Raw genomic sequence first — 25,247 nt, 5'->3', positions numbered from 1 at the left:
TAAGGGACCATTTCATGTCGATTCATGTATTATCTCACCATCTTATTGCCATCTTATAGGTTTAAAATTTTACTGCCATCTTATAGATGAATAATAATTTTCCATAGTCATTCAGATAACAAGCCAGAGTTTAAAGCCTGAACTAGTGCTCTGAATCCGAAGTGTACTCCTAAGCACTTCGTACAAAACTCTTAGTCCTTAAGGTGGAGGGAAGGGCCTGTGCTCAGAGCAGAAAAAGTCAGCCGTGTGCCAGCCTGAGAGACGACGGCAAAGACGATACACCTGGACAAGATCCGCGCTAGGCTGGCTCCAAGCACACAGAGATGTTCGTAACCGAGACTCAAACCCAAGGCCTCGTGCACACAGTAGAAAATGTCCCATCACTAAACTGTATTTTCATTTATCTGTTTACTTTTTATTTTTGAGACAGAGTTGTACCAAGTTTCCTAGCTGACCTTGAACAAACCCTATAGCCTAAACTAATTTTAAACTCCTGATCCTCTTGCCTCAGGGCCCCAGCTACCTGGGATTATAGGCCTAAATCACTGGGGTCAAGCTCATACACAGATCCACGAGGCTTGGTAAAATGCTTCATTGTTAATCTGGGTGTGGAGACCCAGCCCTCAGAAAGCTGAGGCCAGTTATTCAAAGCTAGCCTGGGCTACCTAGTGAGTTCCAGATAAGCTTGGGCTACATCATGAGACCCTATTTCAAATCAATGTTTGAATAAATGGAGAGGGTTTTAAGATGAAGGGCAGTAAGGTTATGTTTTGTATCTTTTCCTTTGTCTGCTATATTATAAAAGCATCCAAGTAGAAAATGAACTAGAATAAAGCAAAAATGCACTTAGAGTTAGGACATTATATCCAAGGTGAGAGAGAGCCGTGCGGTAGGGAACAATTAGCTGCATCATGAGACAGAAACCCCTACGTTCTCTGGTCTTATTCTCTGAGATGATGCTGTGTTAAATCCGCCATCACTGTAAACAAATAAATCAGGCAATCTTCAGACTCTCCATAAACAAAGAGGGAAGACAGAGCAGCTCAAAATGTCTTCTCAGGAGATGGCTGTGCAGTCAGAATTACACAGATGAGTCACCTCTAGGCTACCAAATGTCAGAACAACAGAAGGCAAATGTACAAAGATGCTGCTGTGTGGAGTAAGGTAAGGCAAAGCCCAAACACAGGTAAAATTCAATGCACATAAAGGTACTCTGTTGTGATCAGGTGCACTACATTATTAAGCTGGGCATGGAGATTCAGCACTCAGAAAACTGAGGCTATCCTGAGCTACATAGTAAGTTCTAGAAAAGCAACAGAAATATAAAAGTGAAACACTCAAACGTGTTTTATATGTGACTTTATAGTTATCTCTTAGTGTCATTGTTTCTTTTCCATGTATCATGTTTTACATGTAACTTTATAGTTATCTCTTAGAGTTATTGTCTCCCTTCCATGTACTAGCATAGTCAAGAAAAAATAAACATTTTGCAACAAAAACATAGAATTTGGGTACAGAAAGAAAAATAATATTCATTTTTTAAAAAAAATATTTATTTATTTATTTATTTATTTATTATGTATGCAGTGTTCTGTATACATTTATCTATGCAGGCCAGAAGAGGGCACCATATCTCATTATAAATGGTTATGAGCCATCATGTGGTTGCTGGGAATTGAACTCAGGACCTCTGAAAGAGCCATCTCTCCAGCCCCAAAAATAATATTCTTGAGGTTTTTTTTTCAAACTAGCAAAACTCAAAAAGAAACAATGAATGAGATGCCCACAAGTCAAAACCATCTCCTTAGTGTTCATAATCCAAGTATATAACATTTTACATAGAGACTTTCCACATTATATATTTTATGTAAAAGAGAAACACAGCTCTCTATTTATGATCTCTGATAAAAAATCTAGAGTTTTGAAAATGTGCCTTAAAATACTAATAATCAAAATAACTGCCAAAGTGAACACTAAAATTGGTCATCTTTTCTTTTGCATTCTGTCACAGCACTCAGCAGAAATAACCACTTCCGCTTCCAAATAAAATTAAGTCCGACACTCAGACCCCACTCCACCACACAGGGGAGAAAATAGTGGATTCAATGAAGCAGACTACAGAATGCCACATCAGACCCCATTCGAGTCAGATCATCTGAACTTCAGCAATACAAGTAGTTTATATTAAATCATAAGCAATGCACGCATATAACTATATTATAGGAAAACTTTTTAAGAAGATAAAGCAGATGAATGTTTTTAGACATGAACTTGGAAGAAATGCTATAAACAATTTCTGTAGATATAAGTTTAAAACAAAAATATATAACGTCTTCAATACTAGAATCTATGGAGGTACAGCTACACTTACTTTTCAAAATGCTTTTTGAAAGCTAGATCTGCATTATAAACAAATTGTCCCATAGTGAAGAAATTGCTAAATACTAACTAATAAATCACCATCCCTTTACACTCACTGGGTATAAGGAAAATATCAAATAACTTCAGATTTGACTAATATTATCATTAATTGTACCTACAATGCTTGGCCTCATATCACAGAGCCTCTACAGTGTGAGGGTCCAGGCACTCCAGAGAATTCATATGTCTAAAACCCGTACACATCTGCCAACTTTGGCCATATCTTGCCTACTTCCTGTACTGACCTTTACCCACTTCTCATGCTTATTTCTCAAGATCCTTATAATATCTCCTACAGCTTCTATTCCTATTGCCAGCATATCAATGTTTGAGTACTGACTCTCCTTGCCCATTTGCCTCTCCTACTGTAATCCACGGGTTCTGCAAGGGATGTGCTAGCCTTGTATATAACAATACCCTGAGTGATAGATATAAAAAACCTTCTCTGGGGGCTGGAGAGATGGCTCAGTGGTGAAGAGCACCACCTGTTCTTCCAAAGGTCCTGAGTTCAATTCTCAGCAACCACATGATGGCTCATAACCATCTGTAATGAGATCAGTGCCCTCTTCTGGCTTGCAAGCAGAGTACTGAGAATACTGTGTACAAAGTAAATAAATAAACAAACAAACAAACAAACAAACAAATAAATAAATAAATAGACCTTCTCTGCCAAGAATGAATGAAACAAGAATCGCACACCCCTCACACTCAGCACACTTTAATTAGCAAGTTCACATGTGCTTTCTTCTGCAAAAACAAAGACACTCTCAAGGCTCAACTCATCTTAGCCGACGGGTCAACGACTCCTCTACTATGCCTGAAAGCATGCTAAATAAGGTGGGTAAGCACAGGACTTTCCAACTTGATTTTATTTCATTTGTTCCCTCTGGCATGTTTGAATCAAGCAGAACACAGGTATGAATGTGTGAAACAAGAATCGTGTGTTTTAGTTCCCCTTTCCATCCTTAAACACCTGATTGAATCTATACAAAAGAGGGTGGGTTACTTAGCATTCTTTGTTCACTACCAGCTTAGCAGGAAACAGAAACCCAAGCTGAGACACATCCTCCTTGCATCTTGGAGCAAATGTTTTCATTGTCCAACACTAACTGACGCTTTTTTTGTTGGATACTTGGTTGGCTGTGGTTGGTCAGCCGGTTGGTTGGCTGATGTTTGTTTGTTTGCTTGCTTGTTTGTTTCGACACAAGGTCTTGCTAGGTGGCCCAGTGTGGCCTTAAATTCATGAAACTCCTGATGACACCTCCTGAGTAACTGAGATTATAGCCAGGTGTCACCATGTCTGGAAAAGGAGAAATTCTGTTGAAAGAGAACGTCATCCTGATTTACTTCTTGTCAATAGCTTGCTCTTCCTTTTGTAACCCACATGATATATCCTTGGTCTGGAGTGCTCTAAAATTTCACCACGATGCACCCAGATGTGGGTCTTTTTCTCACGGAGGGCTGAGCATCAATCAGGCCTTCCTAGTATCCTCACATTTGGAACTTCATTTTTTGTCTCCACTGACCGTCCCTCTCTAGCTTAGCCACCGTTCCCCGAAGACTACACCTTGCCTTACAGGCCTGTCCATAGAGGAAAATGTAGTGTAGGGCTGAGGAGATAGATGCTTGGCAGTTAAAGTATTCATAGTGCAAGCAAGAGAAACCGGGTCCAAATCCCCAGAACCCAAGTTAATGTCAAGGAGGAGTGGCAGTCCAAAGCAGAGATGGCATCCTGGAGCAGGCTGAGCAGCAGACTCACTGTGCAGGGGAGCTCCAAGAATAAGGTGCAGGAGCAATTAAGATTAATAATATCAACCTTGAGCTTCCGCACCCACGTGTGTATGCACATACACATGCAAAGGCGAACACAAATACACACATATGCACACCACACGCAGGTATGGGAAAGGAGAAAAAGCAGTAGCGGTCCGTGCAGACTTTGCCGTGAGCACTGAGTCTGCTCTCAGGCTGTCACCTCTGATTGTGTCACTCCCTTGCTGCTCCTACTTCACCCTTACCACAAGTTTTGGTTCACGGCACTATTAGTTTTTCAACATATCAATTCTCTATAATCTCTGCATCTCTTACTGTCAGCTCGGATCTCATAGTCACAGTCTACAATCACTCTTATAAACATATTTTATCTGAAATTCTCCATTTTAAAATCCGAGAGCTGCTTTAAATGCTTGACTATAATAAACAAATCACTGTCAGGAAAAACCTAACCTATGACAGGTTCCACTCTAAAATACAAGATCTGAACTTCCTGTGGAAACTTGGCACGGCCTATTTCCTCCAGAGTTTCTTATCCTGCAAGACACCAATGTCATGCCATTTTTATTTTCAACATGTGGATAACATCAAAGCTCCCATACCTTCCCATCAACCGGAGAGTTTGGCCTTGCCCAATCCCCCCTGTTCTAGGAGTTACAAAAGTACCCCTGGGTCTGGGGGTGCAACTCAGAGGAGAAGCAAGAACTTGGTGTGTACAAGGCCCTGAACTCATCTGACAGAAAGAAAAAATAAAAGTGCCATATAGCATGCATGACTGTCAAGCAGGTTTCTAAAGGAAGTGACTGAGGGTACTCTACAGCAAATATCAGCCATGAGCTAAAGACAATTCCATACAGCATGAGGGTCATGTGCGGAGAAGAGGCCACTTACTACTCTTGCAGAGGACATCAGTTCAGTTCCTTGTACCCACACACAAGCTCAAAACAATCTGTAACTTCAGATCCAGGGGACAGAACATCTTCTGGCCTCTGTGGCATGAGGCATGTGCATGGTACACACACATATGCATATGTGTACATATATGTATATATGTATATATATGGGTGTGTGTAGGCAAACACTGATACACATATAAGTAAAAAATTAATCTTCAAAATAATCAAGCCATTAACTCAAATCAGAATCTCTACAGTTTACAAAAGAAAGATTGGTGACACTTTTTTAGTTTGATAAATTAAATAAGAAAATGCACCAAAATGATTCAACGTCCAAATGAAGAGTGAAGCCAAGCACAGCATAACAACACCACGTGCCTAGACTTAGTAGAATGGCCAGGGCACTAGAAATTTGCCAAGAGTTCAGACCTCATCTTAGAAATAGTCTATGGGATTGCCAATCTATGACTATAGTCATGACTCATCAAAAAGACCATAGAAAACATGGAGTTTTCTTCTCTTTTTTCAAAGTAACTTTTATTTTTTTGCGTGTTTTACTCTAGAATATCTACCTGCATTCAGGTTTTAGTCAGCAATCTATATATCCTAGAAGCTTATATGATCTTAGCTATAGAAACATAGTCAGTTCCAATAGCAGGAAATATGTTCCTACTAACAATTTTCAGTTTCAAAGATGTCTTCACTTCCTTCTTCCTGTTATTGCAAGACTGCCAAACATGACAGCATGACTGTAGATGTAGAAAGTTCAAAGGGCAAGCTAACTGCTAAAATTACAGGATGGGTTTTGTTGTTGTTGTTGTTGTTTTGAGACAGGGTTTCTCTGCAGTTTTTGAGCCTGTCCTGGAACCAGTTCTTATAGACCAGGCTGGCCTCGAACTCACAGAGATCCGCCTGCCTCTGCCTCCCGAGTGCTGGGATTAAAGGCGTGCGCCACCACCGCATGGCTCTATAGGTTTTTAAAGTTTGCAGTAGTGGAGTGCAAACTCAAGGCAAGCAGCCTGCCCCTGAATCACATCCCTACCTACAACATTACAGATTTTTTTAAACTGGCATGTATCCAAACTATTTTAATGTACACACATACACACACACACAATTTCTCCCAATGAAATATAAATTACTAGCTTATTTCTATGAAAGTATATAGCAAAAGAAAGGTTAATTCTATTAATATAGTAAACACAACATAAGTTTTAAATCAACTAGTTTCAACTATTTTACTCATATAAAACAACTAAATTAATAAGGTATATTTAAATTGGAATTCAATCTTGGCTATATAATTATTGGATTTCTATCTGATAGTAGTCTCAGCCAAAAACAATCATTCATTTCATGTTCATTTCTGTCAGTGGTTTTGGTGTGTGTTGTCAACTTGACATGTTCTAGAGTTATCTAGGAAAGCAACATCAACTGAGAAAAATGCCTTCATCCAGATGTCTGTAGGCAAATCTGAGGCCATTTTCTTGATTAATGATTGACTTAGGAGGGTCTAGCCCATGAAGGACAGTGCCGCCTCTGGGCAGGTGGTCCTGATTATATAAAAGCAAGCAGATCAAGCCATGACGATCAAGTCAGTAAGCCACACTCCTCTGTAGCCTCTGTTTCAATTTTGGCCTCCAGGAGCCTAGCATGAATTCCTGTCCTACTGCCCTCAGAGATGGAGTATGACCTGAGTTATCAACCCTTTCCTTCCCAAATTCCGTTCAGTCACAGTAACAGAAACCCTAACTAAGAAAATGTCAAATAGGGATATAAAGATAAATATGGATATAGCTGATACATTATATAGAGACAGATAGATGATAGATTAATTAGATGATTGATATATTGACTGATAGACAACGGATAGATAGATAGATAGATAGATAGATAGATAGATAGATAGACCTTTTTAAGCTGTCCAAGGTAGAATTTGCCTGAACTGTAAGCATGAGAGAGGCTGAGTCAGAAAAGTTACAAGTTCAAACCCAGGCTGAATTATATATGGGGGACCCTGTCACATAAAACATTAAAAAAAATAAATACATACATACATATGCAAAAAAGAAAACTAATTCTAGTTTTTAAGAGTTCTTGAAACCCAGATCACCATAAGTGTATTTAAAACAATTTTAAATTCTTGAAGTTCCTTTCAAACCACCTTCATCCCCAAAACTAAAGGTTTATGTCCATAACACAATCTAGTCTCCACAACTCTCATACCTTACACACGTGGCTCTTGTCTGTCTATACCTAGTTAACAGCATCTGTACCCTTTCCACAGTTCATGGTGCAATACAATGCCCCAAGTTGAAGATTTCAGCAATAGGAACAGCATGGTTCTACTTACGAGAAGTTCTGGAAGCAAGAAGAGTAACTCGAGAGCCGCCTAGGAGACGAAAACCCATTACATTCACCTGATCATCATCTGACTGATTGGCAAAGTCTGCAAAGAAAAGGAAAAAAATAATCGTCCACTGAATCACAGAATAAAGACTAATATTTAAAATAAGAAGCTAAGTTTTACATTATTAATATTTAAAATGCACATATGAACTATATCAGCTGATCTTCACAGCAGCTTCCAATTGCTCAAATTTCTGCCTCATCATAACACTCTGGAATGATATGATTTTCCTTATTTTTTCAGAGATGAGTGCAGGTGTGAGGCTGAACATGCGCAGACTAAACCTGGGGAAAATGTCATTCCAGGCAGCATCTGTGATTTGCAGACATCTACAAAGATGTCTGAGCCACCTCAGAAGACTCCGATGGACACGGCAGTGCATGTCAGTTATCCCATGTCAGAGCAGGAAGAACTCAATTGTGGGGCCAACCTAGGCTACAGAGAGAATCTACTCCCCAAAAGACAGAGGCAGGCGGAGAGGCTGAAACCAAAAGCAGCCACAGACAGAATATACAGGAGTGTCAAAATAGACAATTGTGGTAGAACTTGGCAAAGTCTGCAAAGAAAAGGGAAAAATAACCATCTACATAATCACAAAATAAAGACTAATATTTAAAATAGGAAGTTTAGTGTTACATTATTAATATTTAAAATATACATATGCACAATATTTGAAAAGTCTTTGTATGGATACCAAAACTAAAACAAAACAAAGACAAATTATCCCTATTGTAGTATTCTAGAGAATCGACAGCATTCACTTTATACTAAATATAGATATTTCCCTTATTATAAAAGGATTGGATTCCAATAATCCCATCATAAATGTAAGATATCATGAAGTAGAAACACACTTAATACATCTACCCTTCAAACATCGTAAGTTGCCTCACCTGCAATTGATGGGCTCAGAATGTTGATACTCACTGAGTTGAGAAAAATCATGCAACACAAATTCTGGTCCTTGAAGAAATCAACTTTACACTAAATTTCAAAAGGTTTTAATATATGTATTCTTAACCTTTAAACTATCAGTTCTACTTTCAGACATTCATCCAAGAAATGATCATAAATTTGAAATAGTTTTTTGCAAGGAACCTATCACAAGACTACAATGTAAATATATAAATTTAAAATGTGAGTCAGATGATTTCATGGTGTCCATTTATAATAAAACACTATGTAAGAACTAAAGTTACAAATGGAAATATTTATGGTCTATAAAGATGTTTCTAAACAACGTTAAAGAAAATCTTTATGGGAGGGGTAGATGCTTACAAAAATTATTTTAGCAATATTGGGAAAAAGTACAGAAATAGATGCACGCATTTCTGGGTAGTAAATTATTAGCTGGTCCCTTGTATGAACTCATCTATTTTTTTAAACTTCTCATTTATTTGTAATAAAAGCTAAAATCACTCCACATATGCCCTACATTTCTTCAAAAATGTAGAGAGATAATTAGGAAGAAACAGAGATTTAAAGTTATTTCTTTTTTGTGATCCATTAATCCATTTCTTTCAGTAGAACATATAGATCTGAAATAGTCACTGTATCTAATTTCAACATATAAGAACCTTTATGTACTGAAGATGATGTGCGAATTACTTTAAATAAATAGAGGGCTCCATCATGTACACTGTATTTAAATTAATAGAAACACATATTACATGTATATAGTCTTGGGGAAAATAACTTTTAATTTGTCACTGGGTGCTGTTTCTAGAACAATGCTGACAGGCATGACACTCCTACAGTATCAACAAAGGCTCCAAACCATTAGAAATGTGGGGTCCACCACGCTTTTTAAAAACATAGCCTGGATAGGCGGGGCCCGGCCGCCCCGCGAGGACCCGGAAAAAAAAATAAATAAATAAATAAAAACATAGCCTGTCTTACCAAGAGAAGCTCCCTGGTCAACAGCCTACATTTCTATTCAGTCTCCAGTTGAGATCTGTTTATGCTAATAAAGGTCAGCTTCTCCTAATTCAATACCTAAACATTATCAACAGAATCGGCAAATTCGCTACTGATCAACATCTAACTTCCAGCTTGGCAGTTATGCAAGGTGCTACAAAGGGAGTGCTCCCTTATGCATTTGGGTAGGCTAACATTGTTACAAAAGATGGGAAGAAGGAAGAGAAGGTGGAGAGAAAGCAAAAGAACAGGGAGGAAACTATTTTAAAAAACAACTACTCACCATGTATACATAAACTCGATTTAAAATTAAGACTTGAATGATTATTTTAAAAAATACTTCATTTTAGAGATTACTTCTCATGGAAATACATAAATGAAAGTTTTAAAACCTATGTCCAAGCTGGGTGTGGTGGCAGTACTCAGGCGACAAAGGCAGGTGGACCTCTCTGAGTTCAAGGCTAGCGGGCTCTACAAAATGAGTTTCAGGACAGGCAAAGTTACAGAGTGAGACCCTGTCTCAAAATAAGAACCATCATAAAGAAGCCCTACTCTTAATGAGTAACAAGTTAAAAACATTTTATATAATAACACAAAGGAATGCTTACTACGAATGTCTCAATGTTATGAGAAATAGTCTGGATTCTATATCCTACACCTCAAATACAAGACCTCATAGTGAACACAGCTAACTTTTAATAAAGTACGTTAAAAGGCTATTCAATTCTTAGGTTTTCTTCCTTTGAATTCCATGCCATCCCTAAGAAAGTGGATAGAGCAGAAGAAAAGGCAGAGCGGCTGTAAGAGCCAGAGGTCTAGGATGACTCTAAGGAAAGAGTCTTCCAGACGCAGCAGGACTGACGGCCAGGTGAACTCACAGAGACTGTGACCGCATGCACAGGGCCAGCACAGGCTCAAGGCAGAAGGGGTCCTAGCTCTGAGAAGGGGAAGGAGACATGAGCTCCCTGCGCCAACCAAGAAGCTATTTGCAGCTGGCAGCTGCTGACACAGGGAAAGTCAGTTCTGCCCAATGAAGTGATGCTGGGCATATGAACTATATGTACTCCAGGGCAGTCCCCATAGCCAGTAGCTGACCAACACAAAACAAACTCTATGATTTGGGGGTGGGGTGTGTTTCATTCTCTTTTGGCATTTTTGTTTGTTTGTTTTATCTTTTGCTTGTTTAATTTTCATTTTTGCAGTTTTGTGAATGGGGAAGTAAAGTTGCATGGGTTGGGTGTTGATGAAGATCAGAAAGAAAGTGAGAGAAGGTAAAATTATGATCAAAATATATTGTTTGAAAAAAAATTTCTAAGAAAACAGAAAGTGGGTAGGTGTTTATTCCAAACTCGGATTACAATGCTGTGTCAGTTGGTCAAAGCTGCAGCTCTTCTAAGATGTGCAGAAAGTCCCAACACACTCAGCAGTGCGCAAGCCACAACAGCCACTCAGCAACCATAACAGCCACACAACAGCCATCCACAAGACAACCCTCAAAAGCGACAGTGATGATGAGCAGTACTCTTAGAATAGTATATATCCAAGGCCTACAGCAACACTGAACAATATCTGTATTTCAAGCCAAAAATCCCAACCTGGAAAAGAATCATTTGTTGTTTGTACACTGAAGCAAGAATAAAGATTATAAAAATGCTGATAAAATGTAAAAGGTGTGCCCTACCACCTTACTGACTAGGCTGCTCACCTCTAAGCAGACACATGAGAGGGGAGGTCCTCACCCTACAGGTACAGATAGCACCTCTATCACCTGCTGCTGGAGTATTCTACACGAAACCCCAACATTCCCCAGCTCCCTGCAGAGTGCATCCCAAGTCCCACCTGGGAAGAGGCCGGGCAGGCTGACAGGAGGCTTGTTGGTGTCGATAGTGAGTTTGTGGCTTGCAGTTTTTGAAGGCTGACCTGGTAGGCAAATGAGTTTCAGAGGAAGTCTAAATTTACATTGGATAACCCGAGGAATTCCTGAAATTACAAAAATAAAAATAAAAATGAATGTTTGACAAACATCTAGGAAGAAACCCTGTGTGTTCTGAACAAGAGCACTAGGAAGTCTGCTGCCCACCTCCATTTAGCTCAAGTCAAGAAACTGGTAAGCACTATTAGGATTCAAATTTATTTCGTTTTTTTTTTAGCATGAAAGAGATAAAGGGAGAGAGATAGAATGCAAGTAAAAGAACAGAAATAAAAAATATTATATTGAGTGAGGTAATCTAGAAAGGGTTTTCTCTTATTTGTCAACCCTAGCTCTGAATCTTTCAATGTGAGTATACAACCTGAGGTAAGTGCAGATACAAGGAAGGGGAGGAGAGCCATAGCATCATAGAGTATGGAGGGGAGCAGAGGTTCTAGAACAGGAAATGGCCGGGTGGTGGTGGCACACGCCTTGAATCCCAGCAGTTTGGAGGCAGAGACAGGCAAATCTCTGTGAGTTTGAGACCAGCCTGGTCTACAAGAGCTAGTTCCAGGACAAACAGTGCTGTTGTCCAGAGAAACACTGTCTCAAAAAATCAAAACAAAAAGGGGGGGGGAGGACACATATGACACGGTTGCTATAAAATGAAAACTAGAAAAACCAGGTGAGGAAGATGTATCTATGTGAGGGGTGGCACAGAGAGAGGGAGGAGGAGGGATACATAATACCATGGGTGCTTGAAAAAGCCATAGAAAATCATACTTTATGCTCAATTAAAATTACATATAATATACATAAATGTATTTGTATACAAACATACTTTTAACTAAAGTTACACAGTTGTGACAATGCTGCCCACATACACAGACCATCTATCAAAAATCCAAGTGTCTGACATCGGACACCTTTCAAGCTATTTCAAGAAAAACAGCATACAGTTTATTGCAATTGCCCTTGGTTGTCTCCCAGAAAAAGGACTATGAGGACTAGGTCTTACAAGTATGGCACGGAGCAATACAAGGTGCCAAGAGAGAACAGCAATCAATAGTCGTACAGAGGTATGATGTCTATAAACCACACACACACACACACACACACACGACCAGAAAAGGAAGATATTGTAAAAGGTACAATTGTAGAAGGAGCTGTGGGCTGTGTTCCTGCCACCTGTCTCCCGGCCGCCTGGCTAGCTTATGCCCCGAAATAACAACACACAAATTGTATTCATTTAAACACTGCTTGGCCCATTAGCTCTAGCCTCTTACCGGCTAATTCTTACATCTAGGTTAACTCATTTCTCTTAATATGTGTAGCACCAGTCTTACGGGGAAAGATTCAGCATGTCTGACCTCGCGGCTTGCTTCATCGCGTCTGCCCTGGAGAGGAGAGGCATGGCATCTGCCTCACTTCCTCTTCCTCCCAGCATTCTGTTCTGTTTACTCCACCTACCTATGTTCTAACCTATCAGGCCAAGCAGTTTCTTTATTAATTAACCAATGAAATCAACAGATTGATATATGACACTCCCACATCAGTACAATGGTGGTGGCTTCCACTCTAGAAGAAACCAACAGACATCTAACTGGACTTGAGGCCGGCTCAGTTGAGAATTCATGTCTGCTACTACCAACGACCTGTGCCAGGGAAGGCCATGAGAGCAAGAGAACTTACTGCTGCCATTTTTCTAAGCCAGTGTAATTTCTAACTACATTCCAAATACTTATCAACAGGTAAGTGTAGCCCTCACCCTCTCAATAGACCCACAGCTAAGTGTAGCTCTCAGCCTCTCAGTGGACAACAGGTAAGTGTAGCTGTCACCCTCTCAATGGACAACAGCTAAATGTAGCTCTCAGCCTCTCAAGGGAGCTTCCTTTTCCAGCAGAGAGTGATCACTATAGAAAGCCACAAGTTGTGAAAATGCAAAGAAAAATTGAACAGAGGGTACCTGTCCCCACTGAATACATAAACAATACAATACCTACACCTAAGGCTTGGGGAACATTACAGAAGAGGAAATGGGAAGACTGTGAGAGCCAAAGGACCAGGATGTCTTCTGTGACACAGTCTTCCTTAAAAAAATAAAAAATAAAAATTTGCAGCATGGAGATTTTAAAAAAGAAGACACCAAAGAGAGGGGGAGTGAGGAGGAAGATGTGAACCGGGGGGCTTGGGGGGAGGGAGGACAGGAGTAAATATCATCAAAAAAACATTATATATCTTAAAGAATTGATAAACTTTTTAAAGAGTTAAAAGACGCGTAGGCATGAGGTCTATTTTTAAGCAGCATATTTTTAAAATCCAGCCCATCAGACATCATAAAAATCATTCAATTACCAAGACAATTCTTTATGCTTTTCAAAGCTCTAACCTTAGCCAATGACTATCAGTTAAAATTAGAGCAAAGAACACTCAGTTTTCATGAGACTCTGTATTATCATATCTCAAACTGGTCTACCCAAGATGTTCAAAACCTTAGCTTTTCTACATATTGAGGGTTCAAATTATATTAACTATTTTCAATAAATTATGACTGTGAAAGTACGATGCACATGAGATTTTCTGAAATTTATGACAACTTTACACATTAATATTGGAACTGTAACTTAGGAGAATTAGGTTTTATCACAGTTAATTCACATCACAATTTTAAGCTCTAATTTTTATAACTCAAGCCTAGTCATTTAGTCCTAAATGTTGTCAGTATTCATACAGAGACAGTTAAGCAGGTAACTGAATTAAACAACAAAGTTGATTAATTTAAATCTCAAAATTATTTTAAAACACTTTTCAATCTTTGTAAAATAACAGAATGAAACTAAATTTATACGATTATTTCTAAATCTAAAAATCAGATTGCTCCCTTTTAATTCTAGGATTTTGTTTTTGACAAAATAACATGAAAGATGGAAACAAAACATAGCAATCTGTATCGTACTGAAGTCCCGTACAGAAACAGAAAGCTCAGAATGTCTCCCTAGTTGGTGGGTTTGCACACTAAAGTCTTCATTCTGTGGAATCAGCGAGAGCTTTAAAATAGCAAAAGCAGAAGCAGTTAAAATATGGCTACCTGGCCCAGACAAGAGCCTTGAAATTAGAAATATATTGTGTCAAGATGACTGAGTTGGGAAGCTTAATCCCCACTGATGATGAGGTGCTTTTCTGTCTTCTTTCCTCCTCCGACAGGGAGAGAGCATCTGCAAGGTGGAGCTGACTGAGCAGGAGGCAATGAAATGCTCCTGCAGGTCCTATGGACCATACCTGCCATCCTTCGCAACACGATCTTGTCCCCATCCATTTTTACCCAGCTCTGGCTTTCTTCCTAACCAACAGATATTAAATTCACTCTGGAATTCCACTGTAAATAAAAACAGGTATCACTGCCTGATGCTCTGTGAGGGCTCTAGGCATATGTGTTTGTACTGACAATGATGAAATGCTCTGAGTTGACATACTTTGTATTGCACTCGAAGACACTTTCCACGCCACAGCCATCAATTCCACCACACACGTAAAAATCACAAAATGTTACCTTGCTAACTTTAAAGAATTTCCCATATATTACATACATTCCCCAAATTATAAAGATGAAGTCTTAAATAGGTCTCTACTATAATAGATAAGCTATAGCCCCAGTTAATAGATAATAGACAAAATAACAAAACTTGCTTCTATCTCTTTAATCTTAAATGAATAAGACAAAAAAATGTTTTTACCTTCTGGCTATTAAACACATAGAGACTACATACCTACATACATACATGCATACGTATGTACGTGTGTGTGTGTGTGTATACTTTCAACTAAATTCTAAGCTAATTGTTTAAACCAAATACATGAAACCTTGCTTCAAGAAAAACTAAAATAAAGATGTTTTTGGTGTTGCTCTTGGAATGGTTTTGAACCTGTTTGAGAAAGCCGAATCGGTCCTAACTCTTTGTACCATTAGTACTTATATATACATCCAACTAACTTCTAAGTCAATGGTTCGAACAAACTTTCTTCAAAAACTGTGTCCTGTCCTCTGCACCACTTGCACCAGCTACATGGACTCGGCTCATGATTTAAAAACTAGGAATAATCAAAAACACTGGCTTTACTTTAAACTCAAGAAACTGGGGAGAATGTAGGGGTTCAAAAATGGAAACAAGCTGAAGAGATGGCTCAGTGTGTACATGTTTATAATAAAGAAAAGAGAGGGGCTGGAGAGATGGCTCAGAGGTTAAGAGCATTAACTGTTCCCCTGAGGTCCTGAGTTCAATTCCCAGCAACCTCATGGTGGCTCACAACCATCTGTAATGAGATCTGATGCCCTCTTTGGTGTGCAGTCAAACATGTAGATAGAGCATTGTCTACATAATAAATAAATAAGCATTTTTTAAAAGAAGAAGAAAAGGGGGAGTGGAGAAATGGCTCCATAGTTAAGAGAACTTGCCGCTCTTCCAGAGAAGCCAAGTTTGATTTCCAGCACCCACATGGTGAGTCAAATCCATCTGTAATTCCAGTTCCAAGGGATGTTATGCCCTCTCCTGGCCTCCTCGGGAACCAGGAACTGGCACAAAGTGCATACATCCATGCACATAAAAGAGAAAAAAAAAATTTTTTTTTTTTTTTTGGTTTTTCGAGACAGGGTTTCTCTGTGGCTTTGGAGCCTGTCCTGGAACTAGTTCTTGTATACCAGGCTGGTCTCGAACTCACAGAGATCTGGAGAAAAATTTTTTTCAAGGAAAAAAATTTACATGTATTAATAGCCTTTTTTTTTTTTTTTTTGGTTTTTTGAGAGAGAGTTTCTCTGTAGCTTTAGAGTCTGTCCTGGGACTAGCTCTTGTAGAGCAGGCTGGCCTCGAACTCACAGAGATCCGCCTGCCTCTGCGTCCCGAGTGCTGGGATTAAAGGCGTGCACCACCACCACCCGATTTAATAGACTTTTGAAGCTTTATGTGGTGGCACATACTTTAATCCCAGCTCTTGGAATTCAGAGGTAGAAGGATAAAATGTTCAAGGTCACCCTTAGCTATATATCAATCTCGAGACCAGCCAGGGCTACATGAAGCCTTGTTTCAAGAAAAAAAGAAAAATTAAAATAAAGACCTTTTCAGTGTTGCTCTTGGAATGGTTTTGAGGCTGGCTGAAAAGCCTGGTTGGTCCTAATCCATTGCATCACCAGCGACACCTCCTCGGTGCTGTGGGCAAAACCCGTCCGCCTGGCTGGCTAGTTCAGCTCTGCAACCTCAGTGGGCAGAAGAGAAATGCTCATTGTTCGTTTGATTCCAATCCCAGTCTAGTCATTCATCAGTCTGACTTTGTTATATAGGATTTTGAATTTTTAAGCAAATATAATCACCTCTCTTTCATATGCTTCCTTTCCCATAATCCACTGGAGGAAATGGGTAGTAACAACTACTACAATGCAATCAATCACAAAACCATCTAGCAACCAGAGAGAAACCACTCCTGAATGAGCAATTTTCCAGTACTAAAATTCTAATTACACCTGGCACACACACCAGGCCAAGATCACTTTCAAATAGGAAGCCAAAAAAGTGCTTGAAAAATAAAATGGTGTGTGTGTGTGTGTGTGTGTGTGTGTGTGTGTGTGTGTGTGAATATATGCGAACAGGACAGTCACATCTATGCATTACACTTCTATAGAAGACCTGCGAAGGCTTTCTGAGACTGCTGGAGTCGATGCAGCAGGGATATCCGGCAGCCAGGACTCCCCGACTGCTCCTGCGATAGCTGCTACGCACCAACTTCAGCTACAGTTTCTCTCTGCCCATGGCACGCAGCTTTAATGTAGAGATAGTGGAGGCTAACTCCTGCGGGACTACAGAAAACCTCACTCCCTCTCACTGACATGGGAGAACAGAACTTCTCTGCAACACGGCCTGGCCAGACCCAGACAAGGAAACGATCGTCTGCGAAACATAAAGAATGTATTGCGAATAAGAGCTGAGTCGAGCAAATTGGGGCTTTTGACTGCTAGATACAGTTAAACATTTCAGCTCTGTTCCTGTGCATTTAGTAATAATTTAAACAACATCAAAAGAAATTATCAAACATCACCATCACCTGTACACTGAAATATGGAAATTTCCATTCTGATTTATACTTCTCACATTCTGAGCTGAACTTATGATGAAAGGGGTAACTATCTTTCAGCAACAACCTTTACTAATTCTTTCAAACTTACCCAGTTGAATAAGAATACAGTAATTTACAAAATTTAAATTAAAATTGTATTAGCTACACGCACTCTGGAGGATCAGAATTTAAATAGTATTAGGTTTTTATTTCAACTAAATATTAATTCATTAAGTAAGTTTCATATTACTAAGCTACACATCTACGTGATTCTTAAGACACTGCTCAGGTCGGGCAGTGGTGGTAGCACAGACCTTTAATCCCAGCACTTGGGAGGCAGAGGCAAGCAGATCTCTGAGAGTTCGAGGCTAGCCTAGTCTACAAAGCAAATTCCAGGAAGTTAGGACTGTTACACAGAGAATCCCTGTCTCAAAACATAAAAAGGACATTGTTCATATAAATATATGTTTGCCTTCAGCTCACAAGCTATATGACTCTAACTGTTGGCGTCATCAAGATTGTATGAGAAGCTGGGTGTAGTGCATGCCTTTAATCCCAGCACTCAGGAGGCAGAGACAAGAGAATCTCTGGAAGTTTGAGGCCAGACTGGTCTACAGAGCAAGTTCCAGGGCAGCCATGGCTATCTAGAGAGACCCTGTCTCAAAAAAAGAAAGAAAGAAAGAAAGAAAGAAAGAAGGAAGGAAGGAAGGAAGGAAGGAAGGAAGGAAGGAAAAACAAAAAGACAAAAATTGAGCAAATGCTGCTGTTTTAATATTATTACCTAAAACTTGTCTTAAGGTATCTTTATAAAGATAATCTCCTGTGTTAAATCTATATATCTTAAAGGAAAAGTAAATTAAGAGATACTTAAATGTCTATTTGTACCCTGATACTCTATAATTTAAAGATGAGACATTTATTTCTGCCCTTAAAGAGCTCGCATCTATTGGAAAATGTAAGAAATAAATGTACACTTAGCACAGCGTGGACATGTGTGTACTATGGCAAAGGGACTAACATCACTAACTCAGGCAAGGCCAGCTTGGCCAGATCAATCTTCCGGAAATTCTTAATGAGACAAGAGGACAGGTGTATAGCAATGCACATAGCATTCTTTCAGATAAGGTCAGTCTATCTGAGCGTGTAGAACATTTAAAATTTACTGACATGTTTCATTGATTCTTTGGACTGTTTTCTGTGTTTCTATTTTGTTGATTTCCGCCCTCAGTTTGATTATTTCCAGTCTTCTACTCCTCCTGGGCGCGTCTGCTTCTTTTCTTTCTAGAGCTTTCAGGTGTGCTGTTAAGTCCCCAATGTATGCTTTCTCCGTTTTCTTTAAGTGGGCACTTAGTGCTATGAACTTTCCTCTTAGCACTGCTTTCATTGTGTCCCATAGGTTTGAGTATGTAGTCTCTTTATTTTCATTAAATTTGAGAAAGACTTTAATTTCTTTCTTAATTTCTTACTTGACCCAGGTGTGGTTCAGTAGTTGACTGTTCAGTTTCCATGAGTTTATCGGCTTTCTGGGTGTAGCACTGTTGTTGCATTCTAACTTTAGTCCGTGGTGATCTGATAAGACACAGGTGGACACTGATTTTTTTTGTATCTTTGGAGTTTTCCTTTGTTTCTGAGTATGTGGTCAATTTTCGAGAAGGTTCCATGAGCTGCAGAGAAAAAGGTATATTCTTTCCTATTTGGGTGGAGTGTTCTACAGATGTCTGTTAAGTCCATTTGATTCATTACCTCCAATAATTCTCTTAATTCTCTATTTGGTTTATGTCTGATTGACCTGTCCATTGGTGAGAGAGGTGTGTTGAAGTCTCCTACTACTAGTGTGTGTGATTTGATGTCTGCCTTGAGTTTTAGCAATATTTCTTTTACATAAGTGGGTGCTTTTATATTAGGGGCATAGATATTCAGGATTGAGACTTCATCCTGCTGAATCATTCCTGTTATGAGTATAAAGTGTCCCTGTCGATCTCTTCTGATTGATTTTAGTTTGAAGTCAGTTTTGTTAGAAATTAGTATGGCCACACCTGCTTTTTTCTTAGGACCATTTGCTTGAAACACCTTTTCCCAACCCTTTACTCTGAGTAGATGCCTGTCTTTGTGGTTGAAATGTGTTTCTTGCAAACAGCAGAATGTTGGATCCTGTTTTCGTATCCAATCTCTTAGCCTGTGCCTTTTTATAGGTGAATTGAGACCATGAATATTAAGTGATATTAATGGCCAGTGGTTGTTTACTCCGGTTATTCTTATTGTTTTTCGTAGTAGAGTTTGTGTGTCTCCCTTCTTTGAGTTGCTCTGGTGAAGGGTCGCTAGATGCCTGAGTTATTGTAGGCAGTGTTGGCAACTAAAAACAAAACAAATCTTTATAGTCATTCTGTTCTTAGCTTCACCTCACTTATAAGGATAACCTTCTTGAAACAGGCACACTCCCCTTCATAGCAAGATTAAAACATTACGTCACCCTAAAGAAGTCTGTTGCAGCATAAGCTAACATAAAGGGTTGATTCATGGTGTAATGACCATTGAGTTTAACAACAAATTTTAGTCTGAAAATTCATTTTCCAGTTTATCTTTTAACTTACCATCAGGATTTCGATCTATCCATCAGAAGCAATGCAAAAGACAGTGGGAGAGAGAGAATGAAAACTAATTATCCGTGCATGGTAAAGCTACAACACGAATCTGAAACACATCTGTTGAAAACATAATTTAAACTCACAAGAATAGTACATACATCCCTGAGAAAACAAAACCCTTATTTGAAGAGCAAACCCTAAATAAATGAAATTCAACAATGTGTTTGTACCTCCGATCTCAAAAGTCCATGAGAATATCACTCCAGTATAAACATGGTTTTTTTAAAAAAAAAAAAACAGTATTGAAGTGACATGAGGAATATTATGTTAGATGCGAAGACATAATGCTAATATTTCCAGTTATTTCTTCTCATGATAGCTGTAGATACTGCTCTGGAGTAATGCTCATTCAGCCTCTGAGGCCAGTCTTTCTGTTCTTATTTTACACACTTTCAGTGTTAATTTATGAACCAAATCATGTCTAGACCTCTGCTTTACCCATTTATAATATTCTAAATTCTATCCATAATAAAGAAATGTGAGCAAAATGGTAACTGTAACCACAGGGCTTCTGGCTGACTTCACGCTATTTGAATGTCCTTTTGAGTGTGCTGTCCACAAGGCATTAGCTGTTCCTTTTTCTTTTTTTTTTTTATACAACCAGTATCAGTACTTTTCCTTGAATATTAATGAAATTAATTAATTGTGTAAACTAAGAGATCAGCCATCTCTTGGTGCAGGAGAATTGTCTGTATTCTGTCAATCATGTCATAAATAAACGCTGATTGGCCAGGCAGGAAATATAGGCGGGAAAACCAGACAGGAAATAGAAATGATGTAATGAGAACAGGAGAATTCTGGGCAGGAATGGGCCATCCCAGATCACAGAAGCAGCAGGATGTGATCTGCTCCACTGAAAAAGGTACTGAGCCACATGGCTAACATAGATCAGAAAAATGGGTTAATCAAGATGTGAGAGTTAGTCAGTGAGAGGCTAGAGCTAATGGGCCAATCAGCTTTATAACTTATAGAGTTCTATGTTTGATTTTTCCCTGGGACTAAACTGTTGTGGGGTACTGGGCGGGACAAAAACCCCAACAAACAACAGGCCTGGCGGTTCGTTCCACAATCTCTATAACCAACTGTGCAATACTGTAATGATTACTCAGATGTTGTTAATAATAAAAGATCAAGAGTTAGCAGCAAAATATTTATTTTTGTGTCTCAGAACTCAAAGTAAAAACAACATTTAAAACCTCAACAACCTTTTCAGAAATCACAAAACACCAGCCATCCTTCAACTCTTTATCAGGTTTTCCCTCCTCATGAAGTCACATCTGCATAAGCAAACAAGTGATCATTCAGCCCTAAGGGCTGAGAATTTGAGAAACAGATAAAGTGCTCACTGCTGGGTAAAAGCAAACATCCAGACTGTTAAAGTTAAAGTACTCAAAAAAGCAAACAAAACTTGGTTCTTTAAATACACCTAAGCTATAGAATTATATCAGCGCATCAACAACTTCCCGTGGATGAAATGAAGATTCACCGGAGAATACAGTGATGAGCGAGGCCAAGGCAGCTAAGTGTAAAAACATGAAGACCTTGGGTTTTTAAACTATGTGACTATAACTGGAAAAATAAGCCTTAAACTGTCCAGAAATGCTTTTAAAACACAAATATAAGATTGCTGCAATATCTGGTTACCAGCTCTACTACACTGAAATATCTTTTAAAGCATTACCTACTAAAGTTTATTTTCTAACGATCAGTTGACATCAAACTGTTACTAAACAATAACTGCCACACAAGAAAGGAAAAGACAATCATACCAAAGTCAACTACGTTCAAGCTTATGACAGGATAATCACTCCTAGACTCCAGAGAGCCTAATCATAAGAACAATCTAAAGATATCTAAACCTTGTAGGCTAATTTTAAAAATAAAAATTTTAAATCTAAAAAAATGAAAAGTGACTTGAACTCCAGGTGAAAACATAACAGATCTGTTCCTCAATACTCTGACGTGGAGGGTGGGTTGTATCCAGAGTTAAAAAGCTATCTAAAACTGGAGTGGTTTAAGGCTACAGTACCCTGTGCTTTTTCACTAATTCATACCGGCTTTTTAGTTTAGATCACGAAGCATGATCTGGAGAACACTTTTAGTGTAATAAAAATACATCATATTTGCTATGAAGTGAAAGGAGAGGACGGTACACACGGAAGTCATATGAACACACCTGACATTAACACAGTACATGGAAGTAAGCGAAACGGTAACTAGCCATAGAAAAGAACATTCTTTGGTTGTTTGCTTTTCTATCTTAAACACTTAAGTCATTTAACTTAAATTCGAGTTATAAATTTGTAAATTGCTTTATGTTTTACCTGTTGGCTTGGAATAAGAAACAACAGCATTTCCTTCTAATTCAGATGGTAAGTAACTTCTCTTCAGGTAAACAGAAAATGCTACTACGCTGGTCATATCTGGTACTATAGGAAATATAAAAATCATACATGTTACATGATGGGGCAATTATTAACAATAAGTACATATTTTATAGCACTTACTACACGCTGGATACTTCAATAAGCACTTTAGACAGCCACTCATACAGTCGTCACAGAGACACGTGGTAGGATAAAACCTCATTCTTGCAAGCTGTCCTCTGGCCTGCAAACCATGGCAAGCATATACACATGTGAACACAAACCAAAAATAAATATTAAAAATTAAAATAATAATTTGTGAAAGAAAACTTAGGAAATTTTTTAAATAATAAAGATAAATTGGAAATATTGTTTTAAAATAGAAAAAGAAGACAGGCATGGTGGAATACACCTTGAATCTTAGCACTCAGAGTTTAATGCCAACCTGATCTAAACAGTGAGTTCTAGGACCATCAGGGCTACGCAGAGAAACTCTGTCTCAAAAAAATTAATAGAAAATTTTAAAAAGTTAATTAAGAGATCATTCTAATTGAACTAATGACATCTTATAAGAAGTTCAAGTGGAATTCTATACAAAGAATCCTTAATAATCCGCATTTATGACATGTTTACTATTTTATACACTATTAGATTCTTCATATAATTTCATTTTCTAATTAAATCTTCAAAAACCCTTTCATATAGCTGTTATTACCCTCTGTTGACCAGTTTAAACAATAGGCACTAAGTACTGAAATAGTTTGCCCAAATCATGCATCAAGTAGTGTAGGAGTTAGGATTCAAATATGGACCAAATCCATAGCTAGCAGTCTGTCTTCAAATGCCACTGATTCACTACAGGAGACACTAAGGAAACACCAGTAAAGAAATGACTTCCAGGGCTGAGGACATAGCTCAGTTGACAGAGTTCTTATCTTGTAGGCATGAAGCTTCAGTTCCCAGCAACACACACACACACATGCACACACACTCAGAGAGAGACAAAGAGAAAGTCATCCAAATTATAGTATTCAAATCCAGTAACAGATACAGCTAGTAAAAAAAATGTACTTAGAAATTCATAATCTAAAAATAACTTATCAAATATCCACACATGGCACGTGGAGGGAAATAACTGTGGAACACCGCCACCACGCACTTCCCAGGAAGATCTCAGTGCTGCTATTTAGAAAAGAAATACAGCCACGAATTAAGCCACTGCTGAAAGGGCTCGCGCCACAGAAAACACCAGGACAGACAGGAGCCCACCTGCGAAGTCGAAGGTGAACTGATCACACGTGGACACTAGCGGGGGCTGCACGTAGAGGGACAACTTCACCTTCCGCAACACCACTCGGTTCTGCAGGGTGATCTGAGGACACACAGATTGTTAAGATTACAAAAGTCCACTCTATCAAAATTGGCAAACTACTACAAAACTACTACAACCAACTCAAAGTAATTAACCAATAACTAGGAAACCTGGTAAAACATGTATAACAGTTCACAGAAAAAAAAAAAAACCATAATAGCTAAAGAGTATAAATAAGCCAAATGTCCATCTCAATGGGCAACCAAACCATGGTCAATGCCACAAAATAATATTCAGAAAAAGAAATAAAACTGACACATAAACTATGAAAAATATGTATTAAGTAAGGAAAAAAGCTAGTCACAAATAATTGCATACAGTATAATTCTATTTATATAAAATGTATGGCTCCCCTTCCCCTGTAAGGCTCAGGCACCACCTCAGAAAAGGGAGCAGAAATACATTAAGAGCTAGAGGCTGGGAAGACAGGAACAAAACAGTGTCTCTGAACATGGCAAGACCACTGCGCCCATGAACTCACAGCAGGTATGGTTACCTGCAGACAACCTGGATAAGATCAAGCCAGTAAACACTCCAGCATGGAGCAGAACAGGGTTCCACCCCTAGCTGAGGAGAGATGGACAGGTGATGGCTTCTGAGACATGGAGATACAGTTTTCTTTAGGAGTGGAAGTTGACCATGCTCCATTGGATGACCCATATCGATGAGTATTCGGGCAGAACAAACTGAACTTAGTGGTCTATAAAAAAAAAAGGTTAACAGAAGGTGTGGTGGGTAGGTATGGATCAGAGATGGGAGGGGTGCATATGATCAACCTACACGGTATAAAATCCTCCATCAATTAATAAAAACATTATATCAAAAATTTACATAGAGAAACCCTACCTCCAAAACACCCAAAAAATTCTATTTAAATTTTCAATAAAATAAATAGAACGAGAAACCTCTGCAAAAAATTATATAGATTGACACTTGCCTCAAAATAAGAGATAAAAAGAGACAATTGATGGTTATTGCCATTTCTTTTAAGGGGTATAAAAGGTTCTGAAATTAGGTGGGGGTAAGGTTAGTCAAATCTGTAAAGATGCTACAAAACACTGGGAACCATATAATTATATATAGTGATGTCTCAGAGTATAGAAGAAAGAAAATGGTTGTTCTCATCTGTATTGAGAAACTGCATAATGGCATAAATGTGTTTGTTCTTTCCTTAAACACACTTGTACTGTTATGGATTATTTATCTTATCTAGTATACTTATTTTTACAAAGAGCAATTGCTCTGAAAATTTTCTCACTTACATGGACTTATTATCAAAGCACTGCATTTTCTTCTGTGGCTAATCACAAAAATAGTACGACATACCAGTTCTAGACTATCAAAGAACAAGCCTGTTAACCACTCTGTTCTTGAAAGATTAAAATTCCAAACTGCTTGTCTTACTTGGTGATGCTAAGAAATCCTACCCCTGTAAA

General features: G+C 38.6%; 1 protein-coding gene across 3 annotated transcripts in view; it reads right to left on the bottom strand.

Annotated features, from left to right (window-relative positions):
* The window catches only part of Bbs9 (Bardet-Biedl syndrome 9), a 426,177-nt gene that overhangs the window by 203,694 nt on the left and 197,236 nt on the right, over window positions 1-25,247 (bottom strand). For 2 of the 3 annotated variants that reach the window (XM_057766969.1, XM_057766970.1), the window contains exons 13-17: window positions 23,709-23,811; window positions 22,398-22,502; window positions 20,020-20,034; window positions 11,257-11,397; window positions 7,444-7,539 (exon numbers count right to left, since the gene is read on the bottom strand). In XM_057766969.1, coding sequence (XP_057622952.1) covers window positions 7,444-7,539; window positions 11,257-11,397; window positions 20,020-20,034; window positions 22,398-22,502; window positions 23,709-23,811 — 460 coding nt within the window. The remainder of the gene's footprint in view (window positions 1-7,443; window positions 7,540-11,256; window positions 11,398-20,019; window positions 20,035-22,397; window positions 22,503-23,708; window positions 23,812-25,247) is intronic. The other variant, XM_057766971.1, reaches the window with a different exon arrangement.

The sequence above is a fragment of the Chionomys nivalis genome, chromosome 4, assembly GCF_950005125.1.
Source record: "Chionomys nivalis chromosome 4, mChiNiv1.1, whole genome shotgun sequence".
Taxonomy (NCBI): domain Eukaryota; kingdom Metazoa; phylum Chordata; class Mammalia; order Rodentia; family Cricetidae; genus Chionomys; species Chionomys nivalis.
Note: the sequence above shows the minus strand (reverse complement) of the source record. Positions and strands in the feature narration are given on the sequence as shown.